The sequence below is a fragment of the Phaethon aethereus genome, assembly GCF_964289735.1.
Source record: "Phaethon aethereus genome assembly, chromosome: 3".
NCBI lineage: Eukaryota > Metazoa > Chordata > Aves > Phaethontiformes > Phaethontidae > Phaethon > Phaethon aethereus.
Window position 1 is genome coordinate 80852654 of NC_138576.1, and position 19907 is coordinate 80872560.

The 19907-nt window shown below is 48.5% G+C and overlaps 1 protein-coding gene across 1 annotated transcript in view; it reads right to left on the reverse strand.

Annotated features, from left to right (window-relative positions):
* Nucleotides 1-11548: 11548 nt before the first annotated feature.
* The window catches only part of FRMD1 (FERM domain containing 1), a gene marked incomplete at its 3' end in the record, with an annotated part of 30750 nt that continues 22391 nt past the window's right edge, over nucleotides 11549-19907 (reverse strand). Inside the window, exons 7-13 of the mRNA XM_081997159.1 lie at nucleotides 18143-18208; nucleotides 17867-17935; nucleotides 17048-17222; nucleotides 15000-15335; nucleotides 14731-14859; nucleotides 13936-14015; nucleotides 11549-11836 (exon numbers count right to left, since the gene is read on the reverse strand). Of these exons, the coding sequence (XP_081853285.1) occupies nucleotides 11549-11836; nucleotides 13936-14015; nucleotides 14731-14859; nucleotides 15000-15335; nucleotides 17048-17222; nucleotides 17867-17935; nucleotides 18143-18208 (1143 nt within the window). The remainder of the gene's footprint in view (nucleotides 11837-13935; nucleotides 14016-14730; nucleotides 14860-14999; nucleotides 15336-17047; nucleotides 17223-17866; nucleotides 17936-18142; nucleotides 18209-19907) is intronic.

Below are 19907 nucleotides of genomic sequence, written 5' to 3' on the forward strand. Positions count from 1 at the left end.
AAGTTGCACCTCTGCTCATTTCCCTAAGGAACCACAGTTAAGCCGAGTTATCACCCCATTGTTCCTCCAGCTGCTCTGACTTCACACTTGCAAGTATCTCCTCCAATACATGTCCCCTCTTGCCCTTTTTCTGTTTCATGAAATTACTATCCTGGCTGGGATGAGTCACTGCCCAGCCATTCACTTAAAGGCAAGTACCAGAAGGAGTGGGTTTTCCCTCTGGACTTTACTAATCAGTTCCTTCCCTCCCCTCCTCTAAACAAAAATAAAACCAAAATACCACCATCCCCCCATCCCACTACTATAAAAAGCTTTGGAGGCCACACCAGAAGCTTTGAAGATCCAAGAGACAGAAGATGATACTTCCTCCCTCACTTCAGATGTCTGGGGTTTTAGCAGCCCAAGCCTCCTCCACCTCTTTCTGCATGCACACATACAGACTCTGACCACGACATGCTCTGCGCTGGCATTTGGAATAACACGAGCTCCAGATTAAACTCACAGCCAGCTTCAGAAATGTGAGAATTTTGCAGAGCATCAGATGCATTAGCAAACAGCCCTTCTTCATGCTTTAGCCACAGGCCTCTGACACTTGCAGCCCTATGTGCTTTGGCCAGGCAGCACCAACAATTCCCAACACAACGTGCATTACACCTGCTCTGATGAGTTTCATCTGTGTTTGAGATCCAGGGGCCCACCACTCCTTTTCTCTGGACCCGTTCCCCGAGCCATCCCCAGGGTAGGTGGCTCAGCGCAGATGGATGCAGGTAGTCATCCACATGCCACTTAGCAAGGAGCTGGAGGAGCAGTCCGCGCTGCTCCGGCTGGGTCTGCTGCCGGGGCTGACTCCACAGAGAAAGTCTAGCCAGTGCTTAAAAGTGCTGATGCTCTTAGTGCTTCATAACATGACCAAGCTTGAGGAGACAGATCCGAGAAGTTATTTCATGGTGTCTGACTTGGGGGAAGCACTTCCCAACAGAGATGGAACAAAGTTCACAAGAGGTGGTTCAATATTGCAGTATCTGGACACCCACAGAGATGGCATAGGGTTCAACCCAGAGGGACTACAGACTGGGTGTTGGGAAGGTACCAGGCAGCACAAGAACCACTATCCAGGCTACCTCCAATGAACACAAGGGACCATAGAGCTCATCACGTCTCTGGACATCCCCTAGCGATGCTGCCTTATGCAAAGACACATGCCCCATCTGCTGCTTTCCCAGTGTCCATCCAGAAGAAAGGCTTTATAGTGCCTCTTTGTGGAAAGCTGTTGTGGATTCACCACGGACATGTACCAGCAGCAAGTTACAGCAGTATTTTTTGGTACTAGTGGATACCTAATGCCATGAGAGCAGAACAACACCTCTTGGTAGCAAGCCCCTTAGATCAGTCAAGACACTACAGCAACGTACCCCTTGCGCTCTTTACCTCTCCTCTTACCTTGGCTCACGAAGACTCTGAAACCGCCTGTACCAGCTACCAGATGAGCAGCTGTGATGTGGGAAGTGGACAATTTGAAGGGAGGAAAGTGATGTCCATAACCAGATCCAAGCCTGACTTCTGCTCCCTTACCAGAATCTCACGTACTTGCTAAATTCAGCATAGCATTTACAACAGCAAGGGGCAAGATGAGACCGTGATGCCTGACCACAAGAAACTACCCACATGTTCATCAGCATCAGCTCTTCTGTTTGCCCATGCGAACAAGGAGAGAGGACTTACGATGGACACACTGATACGGACTCTGCCTGACTGCAGGCAGCTCACAACAGCCACTTTAGAAGCAAGCAATAGGCCTACATTTTTCAGCAGTTTGTGTTAACCCCTTCTACCTCAGTCCCACAAATCCTCGTACACCAAAACATCACAACCTTTACAATCCCAGCTGCAAGTCATGAGCTCACCTCCTGTGGCGTACAGACAAAAGGCACAAGAATTTGTTCAAAAACATATAGTTGCATGGGGACACGAGGCAGAGGAAGAGGAGTAAACTACCTGCAGAGTCACTGCACAGGTCCCAGGAGGGCTCCTGCTGGTGAGGATAGAGCAGCTCCTGGTAAAAAACCCTCTCTGCTCAAGTTACATAGCAGAGAAATGCAATGCTTGGGGAAGCTGGGTGCACAGCTACTGCCTCCTGCCTCTCACCACATCCAGGCAGGTTGTGCGGCTCGTATGAGCTTAGAAGTAGCTACAGGTGTTACCTCTGGCTAAAGTCAGGCCAACCGAGCATCCACCTCCTCTTGTCAGAGATGAGCACCCATGCTTGCTCACAGGTCTGCTCCTGCTGTGCCTCTCCTGAAGCGAGCCCTGTACTGCCATGGGACAGTGAGGTGGTCCCTCTGCAGAACAGCCCAAACCAAGCCCGAGGAAGGGGAGGTGCCACTGGGGACGCTTCTGCCCATTTGCAGGTAAGCCTGATGCTGCACAAGGCAACACCAAACTGCCTTCAGCCAAGACACCTTTTTGGAAAGCCTAGACAAACACTCAGGATACCAGCACAGTATGTGGTGACCCCCAAATGCTCCATTAGAGCCAGAGAGGGTCCCGCGCCACCAGTCAGGCCCCATCAAGGCTGCTGTGGACCTGGCCAGCCATGGACAGCACATGCAAGATGCCTGCAGCCAGCTGTGCTCTGGGTCACACACAATGCCACCGTCACAGGGTGGTGTGGTGATGGAAGGCCTGAGGGCAGGGAGATGCTTCATTACAGGCACAAGAAAGCAAAAGTATCTGGCCTCCAAGAAGACCAGTGAACTTTGGACACCACCTACCTCCCATAAGGAAAGGGAAGAAGAGAAAAGAGTACGGATTCCCGAGGCAGCCCAGATAAAGTTCTGGCAGGCAAGAGATACTGGAGACGCTGCAACATGGACTTATACAAAGTTAACTCATTGAAGTCCTGAAAACAACCCTGGGAGTTCAGATTTCATCGGTAGTTAGCACCAGGCAGCTGAGGTACCATCCTCAGGGCTGAGGTTTTGCCAGACCCTGGCCAGAATCTCAGTTTAGGCACCTGCTTTTAATAGAGCAGGCCTGAGAGCCCCCTGGAGAAGTCCCCTGGTGTCTCCCACCCACTCTCACCAAGTGGCGCTGCCACCAGTTCAGTCCCTGCATGTCTCCCACCACCACATCCTGAACTGTCACCTTCACGCAGCTGCTTCTGCTGCCAGGCATCTGGGGTGCACAGCCAGACAGGGCTGGGAGGTCAGACTCAGCAGCCACAACACACATGCCCTGGGAGAGGACACTTTTGGACAATTAACACACATGAGGCCATGGTCCTCTGCAGCCTGAGGGACCAGGACTGCAGAGCTGCTCTCCTAGGAGAGCCCCAAGCTCCAGGCTAGATGAGAGCCACAGACAAGAGAGAAAAAGAAAGGACAGTCAGAGGTAAAATAAGCCCTGGCCTAACACTGCAGCTCTTCCTAACAACCACAGGAGACTCTTATCAAGGTCCTGCCAAGTTACTACCACCCTTGCCCAAGCCATCGCTGCCTGCAGTCCTTGCAAGCTATTCCTTACCAAGCACAAGCCAGGGGAGAGTCAGCACCTTCACCACTAACACATGCCAGACAGGGGGAAGAAGCGATTTCCAGACCCCATCCCAGCAACTGCTTGTGACTCCTAGAGCAAACAACATTTGGGAAAGACTGAAAGGCAAGGAAGCCCTACCTCACCAACCCAGAAAGCCTCTCCTTACTTCTCTCCTGGGCAGCTCATCCACAAGACCACAACACTGGAACCTGCTGGTAACATCTCCCAAATGATCCACAGAGACCTCCTCCCTTCCCTGTCTCTTCTTCTCAGAAGACAGCTGATTTCCTGTGCCTTGATTGCCCTCCTCTGTAGCACCCTTCACCTGGACCTGCTATCAGCTGCAGCAAGGTAAACACCTGAACCACCAGGAACCCTTTCTGGCCCCTGCCCTTGGGCAGAGAAGAGCAGCTTAGGGACACCAGAAACCACCTCATGCTCTTCCACACCTGGGATGCCATGGCTGAAGCAGCTGTCCCTGCTGTCCCTGTGCCTCGTGGTGCTCTGCATTTTATCCATGCATCCTCTGCATGGGGAGAAATTGTACTTGCAACTTTATGGGCACCTGCCTGGAGTTAGAGGCAGTTAGAGCCTGCAGGACAGTATCGACTAAGCAGGGCCAGAGTGGTGGTAGCAGTAGCTTTGGGGGGGTCTTTAAAGCTCGTTAACCTTAAAGGTGCTGGGTTCTCCAAAAGCTCTGGCAACGTCCTTGGGAAAGGCATCCTTCAAGAGCTCCTACCCTCCTCTGTTTATTCTGAAAACAGGGTAAAATGAGCATTGTGGCTGTAGAGCTCTCCCCTAGCACGCCAGCCTTAGATTTTTCAGCAGTAATTCTGCTTTGGATCTCAAAGTGGTTTGTGTTGAAGCAGATTGGAAAGCAATGGTTTGTACCCTCTGATTATTTGCAGTGCATATGTTAAGCAAAATTGTACCCGGTTGCTCCCCCAGCAAACCCTGCCGCCCATGCCCTGCTGCACGACATGGCTAGCTGAATGCCAGTGCTGGCAGCCGGGCTGGGCTGGGACTAGGAAGGGGCAGAGCCGCTCCAGAAGAAGGCCCCATGCCCACACCCTTGGCCTCACGGCATTTCCTAAGTGTGAGTTTGCATCTAGACATTCAAAAACACACCCCTACGTGGGGGTCTCTTTATTACCCTTCTGGCATGGGTCCTTTGAGCTGTTCTATTGCCAAATTTTCCCTTCAGCCAGGTAGGCTGGGAACCGCTCCCTGTTTTTCTTATTACAAGCTGAGCCTTATGCAAAAGTGTGACTCAGGGAGCTGGGGCTTTAAAAAGAAGACCTAGTGTACTGCAACACCTGCAAGAAATGTGGTCAAAGCTGGCAACACTAATATTTTCCCCCTGGCCCCAGGTGCCTCGCTTGCTTTAATGCACTCACTCTTGTGACTGGCATGTCCTTCCTGACCATCCAAGAATGGGACCTCCCAAAAATGCATCTCATAACCCATTAGCACTCTAACAGAGGGATTATGGGATCCCTCTGTTCATGGCTGTCTAAAAAGACTGTAGGCAGAAAGTTTGCATTAGCCACTGAAAGATCATATGGGTAGAAACCCTTCCCTGATCCCACAGTAGCTACGTGTGCCAGAGGAGAGGATGGGGGCATTGGTCCTGCAAAGGCTCAGGATGCACTTCAGCAGATGCTACAGACAAAAGCCAGGCTGGCTTACCATGCTTCCTCCACACACACAGCAAGCAATAAATACAGGAGTGCAGCCCACAAGCCAGGCAAGAAAGATTTCAATACCACCGCCAGGAACACCACACTGCACCACAGACCTTACTTCTAGCGGAGGGCAAGTGCGGATGCCTCAGATGAGGGCAAAAGGCCTCCTTGCTCTCATCTCCTGAAGTTACCCATCGAGGAGATAAAGTACCGGCTTCCTGGGGCGCATGGTTTTGCTCAGGGATCTCCATCCTGATAGCCAGAGCTCTTTTGAATGCACTTGGGCCCGAGATGGTGCGGAGGGGAAGGTAACCCCGAAGCCTGCACGTGGCAGAAGAGTGCGGAGGGGCTGCCTCAATGCGGCCCTCCCAGTCTGAACCCCCTTGGTTACAGGGCGAGCCACAGTCAAAGCTTCATTTTCTGGAAGGGTGGGGAGCGTGGCTGTGGGAACCGGTCACTGTTGCCGCAATCGTCGAACAACTCAGGCTATTTGTCAGCTGGTGGTAGCAAGGGCTGAGTACTTTCTGCGGCTAATACAAACTAATTTTTCCTACACCGAATGCTCTGCTGTCGCTTGAAGTATTCAGCGGTATTTTCCATGTGGTGGGTTGAGAGTTAAGGCTTCTAGCACATGCCATATCCAATTATCTCATTGCGTATTGGGAACAGCAGTGATTGGAGAAAGAAAAATAAAAGATTGGTATAAATGTACTTATGAGATTTAAAATAAAAACGTGAGGCTGATATTTCCAGGAATAAAAATAGAGCAGAATTTTAAAATACCACAGCTATGCTCTTCAATAGCCCATATTCAGCTGCCCCTGCAGTCTACTAGAAGGAATAAATACGATTTTTGTGTGTTACATCTCTGCAGTACAACAACAGACTTCCAAGACACAGGTTGCTACGCGCCTCTCGCTACTGAATACAATCTCGTCCTTCCAGAGCCAAGTTCATAGTCCAGAAGGACAGACTCCGCCGGCACCCGGTGAGGTGCTGCCCGGTGACCCGGGACCACGAAATACACTTTTTGGGCAGGAGTCGGTGAGCACCTGATGGCCGCAGGTACTCGCTCCAGTACCCACTTCCCGGCGGATTTGCCCTGCGTGGGCTTTCCGTACTACTCCCGTTTCACAGCCAGCCGTGTGTCCGTGCCCCGGGGGCTGCGGGCAGCTTGGCCTCCGGCGGTGTGTTGACAGAAGCTGCCCGACGTGCATCCCCTGCCCCCGGGGACGCGGCCCCCAGCACCACATGGGCCTCCCCGGCAGCTCTGCGTGAGGCCGCTCGGCGCAGCCGGCACCGGCGGCGGGAAAGGGCAGCGTGGGGCGGCCGCCTGCCCGCACCCCGGCCCCTGCCCGCCCGGAGCCCCGGCGGGAGGAGCCCCGGCCGCTGGGCAACGGCCGCCACGCTCCTCGGGCGCCGCCCCGCGCCCCGGCCCAGCACTGCCGCCACACGGCCCCGGCCCGGCCCAGCCCCGCGGCGGCGGGCGGGGAGCGGGGCGGTGCCCCGGGTGTTTCCCTCCGGCTCCCGCCCCAGATGGATGGGGCCCTCGGGCCCCTGCGGCGCGGGGGACGCGCAGCCACACGCGTGACCTACAGGCTCGGGGCCCTGTTGTTCATACAGGGGAGAGAAACGATGCCTGCCGGGAGGCCGGCACGGATAGGCCACGGGGCAGGCCACGGGCCAGGCTTCCCCTCGGCCGTTCCCAGGCGCACTCAGGCTTCTCGGGGAGCAGCACCCCCGGCACCGATTTATGCTGCGTCTCAGCCCACTGCCGCCGAGGGCCCGGGAGCCATGTTGGTTCCTCCTGCCCCCGCAGCCGGGTAGGCCTCCAGGAGAGACACGAAGGCAGGGTCCGGTCCTTGCGCACCGCCAGGCACCCACAGAAGGGGCCAGCTCCATAGCAGGGGCTCCAAGGTTCCGGTTGCAGGCAGCTGTAGGGGCACAGGGGGCAGGGATAGGCACAAGGAGAGCTTCCAGGAGAAGCCTGCGCAGGCTGACCAGGAGACACCACAACCAGATGGGGAAGCACCGTTGCTGGTAGGGAAGGAGCTACAGCAGGGAGCGTGTCCAGCGCTGTGAGGCTTCATGACCAGTTCTTGCTCAAAAATGTTCAGGCTCTCCAGCTGCCAAGAACTCCACCAAGGAACTGCTCTTACTTCACCACTCCTGCAGCTCCTGCATGTGGCATGCCTCCACCCCGGTCAGGTGCAGTAACAACACTTCCCCCATCCCACGCTGTATCACTGTAGGGAACCCACACGGAATTTGCTGGTACCAGAAGAAGCCCCATCTTCAGAGCCAGACTCAGCCTATGTGTTCTGGTCAGCAGCAGTCCACCCTGGCAGGCAAGGTGCTATTACTTGCCAAGCAAAGAAACAAAGAGAAGTGACAAAGCCCTCCCCTTGGATGACTTAATACTTGCCTGTTATTTCATTTTGTCTCCATAGAAAGCTCCAGCTGTAACCAAACCACCCCCTTCCAGCATCCCCAAACCAAAACTGGATGAGTCTCTAAAGTCCTTGAAAATTTACTTACGGGTAACACAGCAGGTACTGGACAGAAGTACAAAGTACAACATGGGAATTCATAAGAATAGGGGCAACACTACATTATCAAGTTACTTTTTTTTTTTTGAAACACTAGCTTTAGTGGTCTGTAACATATCAGGAGAAAAAGGAAAAAACAAAAAAATTAAGAGGGGAACCCTAGTCAGCAAGCTTCTTGGAGAAGATATGTGAATAGTTACACTATGGAACTCCTTCACCGATTTATGTCCCAAGAAAGCAAAACTTTTCTTTATGCATGCCAGACACCAGGCCAGCAGGTTAGGTGACTTATGGCAGAGCACTCTTCAGCAGCACTTGGCATCACGTGGGCTGGTGTGCCTGTCCTTGGATGCAGCGCCCGGGAGGATGCTGACAGGATCTCTCTACACCCTTGGGAGTTCGCACGCTCAGTTTTCTTGACTAACCACCACGAGCAGCTTAACTTGTCTCTTCAGTTTGATTCAGCTCCCATTAGTGTTCCCGCTGACTCCAACCTGCTCAACTGGGTCCTCAGTGCCTGACAGATGCCCCTTTGGCAATGTGCCATTTAGAGGGGCAGAGAGGAAAAGGCTGCAGTGCCTCTGGGTTTGCCATCACAAGCCAAACTCACACGGGTTACAGTCTGGCAGCAAATTCATTTCTACAACCAACCTATCTCAGGTGGAAGATGTCACTGATGTGCACCTCTTGGAGGAAAAAAAAAATATAAAGATACACAATTACCTTTTTCTATCCATACTTTATTGCAGGTGTACATATAATTATTTATATTTTATTTTAAACAAGCAATTCCTTTCATGGAAAGGAGAAACTTTTGCCATTAAAATAGAGTGATTATACCACGAGTATTTACAAATATGTACAAATAGTGGCAGCTAGTTTCTAATATCAACTGATAAATGCTTATACATTACCCTTTACCAAACTAATCAAAACCAAAAATAACAAGAGACCTCCTAAATCCAAAGACAAACAAAAAATAAGTCTATTACTAACAGGAACAGTTTTTTCGTATGAATACAAAAACTTGCATAATAGATATTCACAGTGCTTGTAAGATCTTAACTCATTCTCAGTCTACGTACAAAAGTGTCTGGTCTCCCCTTCATATGCATATGTAACAGAGTACCGGAGGGAGCTGCGTAGACCACTGCGAGAAGGCTGTCAGACCTGGAGAGTTTGCCTTCCCCACCAGCCACAAATAAATACAAAACGCCCATGTACATACAAGTACATGTAGATACAAGGCAATGGACGCTCCTGCAAGAGCCAACTACACTGTTTTTTCAGGCACTGGCATTTTTTTTTAAACCAGCAAGAGCAGGATTACAGCATTTCACCCATTCCACCGAATGCTTGGTAACTGCAAAAAGAAAATATGAAGCTGCTTGGTGGCAATATACACTTCAGTAAGGTGGTTAGGCTGAAGCAGGTATGAATGTGATTGTCTTTGGGACAAGCATGCATGGATGTGAGCATGTGGTGCACACGTGCATTTTATGACACCTTTCCAACCAACTATAACTGCTGAATTTTGAGGTTTTTTCCTGTAAACAACCATTGCCAGAACCATGAATATCTGTATGCCTGCATGTGTGGGAGAGCAACAGTTCAGCAGGGCTGTCACTCCTGTCCACAGACAGATGGGCACCACCACAGTAAGAGCTGTCCCTGGCAGCTCCACGGTGGCTGCAAGAACAAGGCTGCTCCCTGCAGCATGGCCACTGGCCTCCTGGATCCTGGCCATGCCTGTCTCCCACAGCTTACGGCTAAAGAGGCCCCTGGTAACAGGGAGCAACCAACAGTGAGAGGCATGACTGGACTGTTCAGGAGCAGCCAGATGTCCTTTATCCATTTAGATCCGTTTAGGAGAGTGTATTTCGGATGCAGTAAACATACCTCAAGTACTCTGTAAAGGCATTTTGGCTTTTCTTGGAAGAAAGGAAAAGAGGCTATGGTGAACACACAGCTCCTAATAGTTCATTACAAAAAGAAAGAACACTGTGATCAAAGAGGGCACGGTCAATTAAGTTGTGGCTACAGTGAGCTTGTGCCCATCATTCATTCCTCAAACACACAGCTAGGGTTTGGTGCTGCACTCATGTCAGAGGATGTACAGCCACTGACACCACTTCAGTAAAGGCAGATGCACCTGCATGCTCTGTCTCTACACCATGCTTACTTGCATAGTAGTGAGATGACAGACTTCACAGATTTGCTATTTTACCAGTTTACAGGAACGCAGTTCACCAGACAACTGCTAAGCCTTCGAAAGCAGCAGCTCAAACCCTCCTTGCCACAGCCTGGCTTCCATCCTTGCCTGAATTCAGCTGTCTTCAGCTTTTCAGTGATCAACACCGCACAACACGCACTTCCTCAACCAGCAGAATGGCATCAGTCTGCTTCTAGATTTTGCCAAAAAATTATTAGCTTCCACCTGCAAGGTTGTCAAAAGCTGTGCACAGGTTACATGTACCTGTAAGTACAAGCTTCCCAAATGCTGGGAATCGATGAGGGGAGGAGGTGCTAGGGTAAGATAGGGAAGGAAATCAAACAAGCATACGTTTATTTGGATGTAACAAGGTAGCAGGATGTTTTCCACACCAAATGCTTGACTCAGCATAATTATCATTATTTTCCTAGTGAGAGCCAGCGCAGCCAGCTTCACCACTCAAAATCAAAGCAGTACCCTTGGTCTGGCACACAAACACCCTATGCTTCCACCGCCACTAGCCCTGCAGCACCACACACTTACATTTGCATGGCCTATCCGTGACTAAGTTGGACACAGTCACTCTGTCCTTCCAGAGTGACTTTCTCTAGTCCATACCTGCCTCCTAAGCAGAGGAAAAATTTTGAAGGAACAGATTTATTAAAGACAAAGCAAAGAACAACACAAAAGTACGATTCAAAAATAAGGAGTGATCATGCCTGGACAAATTCTCCAGTCACACTCCTGTCTTCAAGATCTAGTCAATTAATACTCTTAACTTGGCTGCTTCTGAGAGTACAGAAGACAAGTAATTTGTTTTATCCCCTCCCCCATCTCCCCAAAGATATAAGCATTTATTTACCAGTCGGCATGATGGCAGTAGGAGAGACAGTTCCATTTGTTGCATTTAAAAAAAAAAAACAACAAAACCATGCACATTGTATTTGGCTGGATGCTTACACCAAAACAACAAAAAAAGATAAAAACTCCTGGCAGAGCATATCTTGCTCCCAGTTAAAGCAAATAGGCAACTTGTGTTCATTACAACAGGAATAGGCTAGACACTTCCAAACACAGCCCTCCAAACGTGCTCAGAGTATATCCTGGCCTGACAGCTGTTGGCAGTGTTGCAGCAGCACAAACTCAAGACAACCAAACTATCTGTACACTAACATTAACATAAAGGGACCACAAGAGAAAGGCAGGAAGTCAAAACTGACAGACTTTAAATTTCTTTCTGATAAATCCATTTAGACACAGTGTTTGCTTTAGTAGCTCAGTTTTGGTCCACTGTTTTTGGTTTTTATGTTGGTTGTGCCACTGCTATTGGTGCAGGCCACATCCATTTTCTGCTCAGACAGACACTTCAAATGCCAATGTTAAGTGCTACACTCCACTTGATTTGCCCTGTAGTGGGGTCTGCAGAAGTGATGCCACTTACTGATTACAGAGATGAATAACAAAGCTGCTCACAATCTCCTGCAAGAACCAGAATGTCATCGCATGTGTTAATGAGGTATATATTTCCATGACGAGCTGTTTCCTGGTATGGAAGAGCTCCAATCTCATTACACCACAAATTCCTCTGGCAGCTGGTCCTCTCCCAGAAGATCCAAGGAGAGGCAGTTCATGGATCGCTTCCCATAAAGGGCTGACTTGGTTTTGCAGTCTGCTGTGGAATAAACGCAGCCATAGATAGACAGCTTATCCTCCAGGCTGCAGCCAAACGTGTAGCTGTGGGATGTGTCTGAAGACAGCGTGGCACTTAGTGGCGGGTGCCGGTGCTTATAGAGGCGGATGTCATCCAAACTCTGGCTGTGCTGGTCCGTGCAGCTCCTGCTTTTGGGCGATCTGACCTGCCAGTTCAGTAAGACACACACAAATAAAAACAATGAGCTCAGACACAGCCTAAGGACGCTGGCTATGCGTGCTACAAGTTTTCCAGTATTATTCTCCCACTCCTTCAAAACAGCTCCACCAGCCTCTGAAGGGACTTTGACTTAATGAAGCAGCTGCATGCAAACCATTAAAAATTTCTAAGTGCCTTAAACTACCCTGCCATATTGAGCCAGATCCTGATCTGTCTGCACTGTGTCCTCAGTGTCCAGTACAATACAGGTATTGACACCTGAATGACCTGTCACTTCTTGGCAGATCCATGCAGTCATCCTCAAACACACAAAGTGCTCGTAACAAAAAATTACACCAACTGCTTGAACACGCTGAGTTAGTCAAAGTCTAATGAGCTGAAAGGAAGGTTCAGAAGACAACCATGCAAACTAACGGGTTACGGTGTCCAAATTCACTAAGTGCAACATACAGTTTCATCTACATAACACTGTTTAGCAATGAAGAAAACAGGAGCGACAAACCAGCAGTAATTCCCAGAGGCAGCATCTTGCTACACAAGCTGTAGTGACTCTGCCTCTCTGGAGGAATTACTGACCATTTGAGACATTTTCAACTTCCCCACCTGTTTTTTCTTGCTGTGTCTCTTCATAATTAGCTTTTAAATGCTAATATTAAGGCTGATTTCAGGAATATAACTTTTAAACCAAGATACTTCTGTAGCCACCACAGTAAACTTCCTCCCAGTATCACTTCTCTCACCTCCACAGGATAGGAATTAAAAAACTACCCTAAGGAAATGCTGTGCTGGCTCAGTTGCAGTCCCAGAAACAGGCACACACTGTATGGTTCAGTCAACCCTAAGGAAACCCAGTCCTGCAGGCTTTAGTTACATGGCCTTGTAAGGAAGGTCTGGGGTTTTGGCGGGTTTTTGTTTGTTTTTAAAGATGCACTAAATACTTGATACTTGGAAGTGGCTGCCATGTCTTTGCAATTGCTTAGACAGTCCTGTGTTGATCAGAAACATTCTTACAAAACAGATGCCACCCAATTAATAGGTTAAGCACGTGTTGGTAAAAGCAGTAATGTTAAGAACATTACTTTAAGCAAGATGCCCACTCCCTGCCTTGCACTCTTAAGTCATTCCACTCAAATATAGGAATAAGTTCATTATCATTTGTACTGCACAGTCTTCAGCTCTGGAAAAAATAACCAAGATTTTATTTAAATCTCCTGTAGCACTTTATGGACTATTTTGCTGATAAGTGCAAAATTCTTATCACTTTTGACTGGGTCCAGAAGGAATAATGAAAAGAGAAAAAAAGTCCTAAGAAGTGATTGAAGTCCTTGTTTAGAGGAGTAGGGGAAAACAATGAACAGATTTTTAAAGTTCTTTTAGTAGGTAAGGCTAATCTGGATTCAGAGAGAGAAGAAATGGTGGAGGCTTTTTTTTTTTTTTTTAAAAAAACCAACACACAACATTTCTACCCCAGTGGGTGCAGCTATACTTTGAAAATAAATACTGTTTGGCCTTAAAATGACATTTTAATAAGCTTTTTCCAAGTGCAACTTACAGTATGACATATTTTACCATATATAGTTGCCTTTTCTCAAGAGTTTGATGAAAAGAAAATGTTGACAACGAAGACTTCAGCACACACATAGTATAATCACACAAATGATAGTAATTAGAGCTTCAGCATCTGGTTTTGCTCTGATGTGAGCTCCTTCTGGCTTCAGGAGCAGGAAGATGATCAAGTTCGCATCCCACATCCAAACTGCACGGATGGTCTTGGCTCTATATTGCACTGAAAATTTGCAAGTGGTTTATTTTCCATTTCCCGTCTGGAAGCCTAAGGCAGATGATAGCTGCCTTGCAAGATTTCCATGCAGACTGCTCCAAACCCCTCTACTATTCTGGACCCAAACACTACTCTCATCCTATTCCTGATAGCAGTAGCTGGCCAACATCTGTTTTTGGTTACACCGTTTAAAAATCAGTCAAATACAGACAAATCAAGTTCACCTGATTTACAGCTGTCTCCATTACACTAGACCTTGGTTCAACGCCCACACACAGACCCTCCTGCCAAGCACCCCACCTTACCTGGTGAAGGGATTCCACACTTTGACCTCGCATTTTTATTAGCGTGACTTGTACCACAGACAGCGATTCCTGATTTATAGCTGCAAAGGAGAAGAGGAAGGTTTGAGGTTTTATGGGCTGGTGAAAAGGGAAGTTGTTGTCACAGGCCACATTCAAGCACTGCTATCCTATAAATATAAGTATACATCAGTGAGCACCCCAATGTGCTGGGATTTTTGCTCACAAGGACTCCTTTTTGCCCCTAAGGATCAATGTTTAAAAACTCTCAAGAAAATAGCTTCTCACCAACTTGTCCCATATTCACCCATCTTGCTTTGCTGTAAAGGCTATACGTCTTAAGGCCAGACAGCTCCTGTGTGACCCCATTGTCTAGCATTCCCTGTATCACAAGCCACAAAACTTTACCTATTAATTCCTGCGACTAGCCCATGAATCTGTGGTTGAACCCCTTCGCTGTTCTGTGGTATACAAGTTTTTAAAGCAAATTCCTTCACTACAAAAGGTTTACCTTCGTTATCTTTTTGTCATTAACTGAGTATAAACTTGGCAAATTTGGAGGAGACCTTGAGGAGCACAGAGGAGGGCAGCACTGTACAATATAGCCTGCTGGCCTTACATGTCTAGATGAGCTGACTTCAAATTCTGTTGCAGTAGGGCAGTAAGTAGCACTGGCAGTTGTTTGGGAGAACATACAGCTTTCTTAGATCCCTCAGATTATGCCTGGCTTGCCAAACGTATTTTTGTGTTACTAGAGCCTAAAGAAAAGCACTGAGCAGTAGCAGAAAGCCATCTCACCTTGGCAGCTAGCAGCATCTACAGGAAGAGATTCAACAGATTCTCCCACAGTGGCCTCCTCTAACTGGTCTCCCTCTAAAGGCTCATCTACAGGCACCTCCTCTGGCTCATCTACTGCCAGCTCAAGCTCTAGGAGGAAGAGAGTGGCAGGAGAAGGGTTAGCATTACACTTCTGCTCCAAGCTGCTTCACATTCTCTTACTCCCCATTCTCCTGCAGGAGAAGGCAAGAGCAGGCTTAGAAGTTGCTCCGCATCTCCAAATTCTTTACCATCATCCTGAGAGTCGTCTTCAGCCCGCCCTTTGCTGCCACTGTCGATGCCAGAGCTACCGTAGCTGATGGTTGAGCTACAGGATTTCTCTTTCCTATGCACACGGTCAATGCCGAAGGGCTCATCCACTGACATTTCCACCGACACTCGGTGCCTGGAGTCAGCCTCAATGCCAGATGTGTGAGAGCTGCTGTGACTTCCCGTGGACTGGCGCGAGAGACGGTTATCTCTCCGGCTGCCCCCACTGCTCCCGCTGCCACGTGAGTTCTTATCGCACGGGTCCAGGTCCATGTCTAGCGTGTCACTGATATAGGACTCCCGGTAGCGCTTCTTCTCTGAGGAAGACAAGATGACAGAAACCAGTGGGAACTTTAAGCAACACCAAAGGAAGGGTAGCAAAAATAATCAGTAAGCTCTGGGACTGGCACAACCCGACAATTAAGAAACAACTGCTGCAGCTACTGAACAAATACAGGGACAGTTTTGTATTTTTGTTTGCTCAGATGTTGGGATGCTCATCTGGTTGTAAGAGAATTATTCAGTTATACTTGCAGTAAACCCAGCATCTCCTGAATTCAACAGGCTGGTAGACACAGTTATGATACAGAAAATAGTAGCTTCCAGAATGAAGAAAAGATCAAAGAAAGGAATTACTTGGCTAATGTAAGTGCACAGTCTTTAGAAACAGAGTACACTGATTGTTTCTCAAAACAGTCACCAACGTGTGGAGACAGCTAAGAACAGGATCCCCTTGGCTGGCATGCATTAATGATTTATTAAATATTTCTCCAATGGCTTGTATTTGTTACCTAAAGAGGGGTGTGCTGAGGGTGGTCAAGAAATCCACAAGACACTAGTAGACACAAAACAACCTAGGGCCTTTTGCCCACACACATTTTATTAGCGACCCTTTCTACAGGTGACTGGCATGTGCCATCGGTTGCAGCCACACAGCTCAAGGCCACTTCTATAACCCCACTGAAGGGAAAGACAGAAATAACCAAGCTGGATGAGACCAAGGGCCACCTTGCCCTGTACACTGATTCCACACAACCAGCGATCAACACTTCAGAGACGGATGTAAGCTCCTTAGAGTTAGTAGAGATGGGCAAAAGACAGAAACAAGTTTCTTCCCGACTTCTCCCTGGAAGGAGTCAGCCTTTGTCCTCAGACAAGAGAACCAACTACTGCTGGCTAACTTCTACTGACCTTAGTTTGTAAGCTACAAGGCTTATAAACCCTAGAGAAGACAGAGACAGTGTGAATGGCAATTGCAGGGAACAGCAGCCAGGAAAGAAGTAGAGAGGAAAAAGCATTCAGGAGAAGGCTAGAGGAAAGGGGACGCAATCCTCCAAAAGAAGACCTACGCAATGCATTAAAAACAGTCACTGGGACAGGTAGGCTGAGAAGTTGTAGGAGACCCAGCTTGCAGAGCTGTAAATGGGAGGAGACAAGCCAAGAGGTGATGAAATGACTGAATTCTGCCTGGAAGGATACCAGGGACTGTCAATAACTGTTCCTACAAAGAGGGGACAACATCAGAAAAGACAAATTCTGGGAGTCCTGATCTGCTCTCAGGCTGTTTCTGGCACCTGCAACTCCTAGCTCTTAACTGTCAGACGCTGCAGACTAAATTGTGTGCAGGGTTTAGTAAAGGGCACTAAAAAGTTAAGACATGCTCACAACTTGTACTGCTCCTTGAACACAAGAAGATCTTATCCCAATGGAAAGCATTTTATTCAATATTACTTCCACTCAGAAGTGTATGTCAAATGTGCACAAATTAAGTAAGAGGAAACGTGCTCTCAAAGGAAGATATTCCCCCTCTGCCGCTCACACACACTTTCTGATCAGAGCCTAGCAGTGTGGAAACACTTCCCAGTAATGGACTTGAAACATGTGTAACAGCTCTAATTCTCCCACCATCTTTCTGGTAAGGCAGAAACACCATTAAGTAGATAAAGAGACAGCCACCCTGAAGCAACAGCAGAGCCCAACATGCTGTACTCTTCCCCTCACCAAAGTCACCTGCTCTTCTGTCACATACCTTCAGCCTCCTCTAGTTTTCGGATTTGCTTCAACACTGGCTGGATATTCAGAAAGAGCCGGTGGCTGTTGCTGAGGAGCTGCAGTAGGTGCCGTGACCTGAAGGGGCAACCCGTGTAGTAAACCAATTTCCGTGCAGAGGGCAAACCGTCTGGCTGGATCTCAAATTTCTTCCCCTGCATAAAGAGGAGAGATGCCACTGAGATGAGCAAGAGCGTGTTTTCAGTCACACAGCTACCAGAGATAGCTGCAGTCAGAATCACAGAATCACAGAATCACTAGGTTGGAAAGGACCTTTAAGATCATCAAGTCCAACCATTAATCCAGCACCACCATGTCCCCTAAACCATGTCCTGAAGCGCCACATCCACACATTTTTTGAACACTTCCAGAGATGGCAACTCCACCACCACCCTGGGTAGCCTGTTCCAATACCTGACCACCCTCTCAGTGAAGAAATTTTTCCTAATATCCAATCTAAACCTCCCCTGGCGCAACTTGAGGCCATTTCCTCTTGTCCTATCACTAGTTACTTGGGAGAAGAGACCAACACCCTCGTCGCCACAACCCCCTTTCAGGTAGTTGTAGAGAGCGATAAGGTCTCCTCTCAGCCTCCTCTTCTCCAGACTAAACAACCCCAGTTCCCTCAGCTGCTCCTCATAAGACTTGTGCTCCAGACCCCTCACCAGCTTCGTTGCCCTACGAAGTCTTGTGCATACGAGTGACAGAAATTGCCATGGCAGTGCGGGTGGGCCGACGGCTTTGCCAGCTCCCAGGTTGTCCGCCTGCTGCCAGGTGGTCTCCATTCCATCACACTCACCAGAAACGCCAGCTTCCCGATGTGTGACCAGGGAAAGTCGTAGAGGAGCTGGCGAACGTGATTCACTTCCTGCAACACATCAAACTCAGAGTGACACAGGGACTGGCAGGTACAGGGTGGAGTCAGCGATGTGCGAAGAATTTGCAAACAACCAAGAATTTGAGATATGCAGAGCCTGGCGCTCACAGGGGAGGCAGAGGAGCTGTGGTGGGGGGAGGACAGGGGAGCTGGGCAGAGTTAATGCTACACCAGAAGGCTTTCACGGCAGTCTGTTACCTGATAGATGTGCATTCCTCTCAGGGTCAGGCCCAGGATAACTGTTGGGCGATCCTCCTTCTTATCCTAAAAGAACAGAAGGGCCCAGAGTCAAAGGTTAATCTACAAAGACCACGCTCTTGTTCTGGCACCTATTACAGGAGAGGTAGCAGGACTGCTCATCAGGCAGATGCCATCAGCTTATTTGGTTTTTATTGTGTTTGTAAAGTGCACCTTGCCTTGTTGACCCCTGAAATATCTACACCTAAAATCCCCTCGTGCTGGCGTCTCAAGCATTTCACCAGCAAGCGCCTTGGCTGCCCTGGACAGGGAATCCTGTAGCTTTAGTGATTTGAGGGCATGGACAATTACTGCTCTCAGAGGTACCTTGTAACCTCTCATACCACCACATGCCATCTCCACTATTCCCAAGAACATTCACCACTCTCGCTCTCCAGGTGACAGAGCCCAAAACAGAAGGGAAGCCTGTCCCCTTCTCCTTGCCATGACATCGCTGTTCCTGTCCAGGGACTTGCTGGACCTTAGTTGTCCCTTAGCCGGGAGGGAGCTAATCAATGCCCAGAGCTACAGGGACTTTCCTTCTAAGCTTTTGATCTCAGTGTTGGGAGCAGGTGGTTTTAAATGTTTGCGGCTGGGTTGGAATACTGCCTTGTTTTTCCTCATGCTGTATCTTCGTATGATATACTTGGTCTCTAGTGAGATTCCTTTGCTTGAAGACCAAAAAAATATCATAAACTAGTTCTTTCAGTCTCTCCGGGCATGGCAGAGTTAGGGAGGGGAACACATACTTTTCTTGCTAGGAGAAGCAGAAAGAAGAAAATTTTGGGGTAAAAATTTATGGGCTCACAGAGCTCAAACTTTACATCAAAACTTTCTCTCCTTGCCTGGCTTGTCAAGATGCAAGTCTTACACCACCACATTACTTCACCCTTTGCCCCTGGTACCATCCATGTCTCCAGTTTAAAGTCATTAAGAAGTGCTTTCTGTCTCCTAAGGGCAATGAGCTTCGTAAATCAGTATTGGTCTGGAGGAGAGATACAGGGCTCAGTGCTGTGTTTTCTTTTGGGTTTCCCAACCTCAAGTAGCAGCCATGAGGAGGGTAAAAGCAACTGCTTTTGAAATCTCAGGGCAGCCAGCACACTGACACCTTCACTTGGCACCCCTGGGCACTCGATTGGGAGCTTTGTGACCCAGATGTCACCTAGGACGAGGACATTTCATCACGAGATGAGGTAACTGTGTCACGCGGAAGGAAGAGCAGCACATTGTGGATCAAACACATCAAGGAGTTAGCAATGCGTAAAATGTAAGTTCAAATCAGAAAGGAATTTGGATGTTAAGAGTGACTGATTCCACAGGCCCAGTGCTTTTGGATGTAAATTGTATCATGTCCTACCAGCTGGATTTCTTATGGCATTTAAGTGTAACTAACCCTTTTATGATGGCATCATTAACAGCATTAGAAGCAAAACAGAGAGGACAGAGGAGAGTTAGGGGGAGCATCTATGGTTTACAAGGAAGTGAAACTAAGCCTGGACTACAGACCAAACTGGAACTTACGTCCTCCAGAAAAATGCATGTTTCTCCAGTAAACTAGAGCTGCTAGATCTGGTCAAAGGACACGGGTACCTCCCAGACATAATTCCCACTGAGCACAAACAACGAAGAAGTTCAATTATGAGTCTGACAAAGTGGAGTATCTCCATTTGGAAAAAAAAAAAAAGTCTAAGTCATTCCTAATTGCACAAACAGGTTTCACTCACCT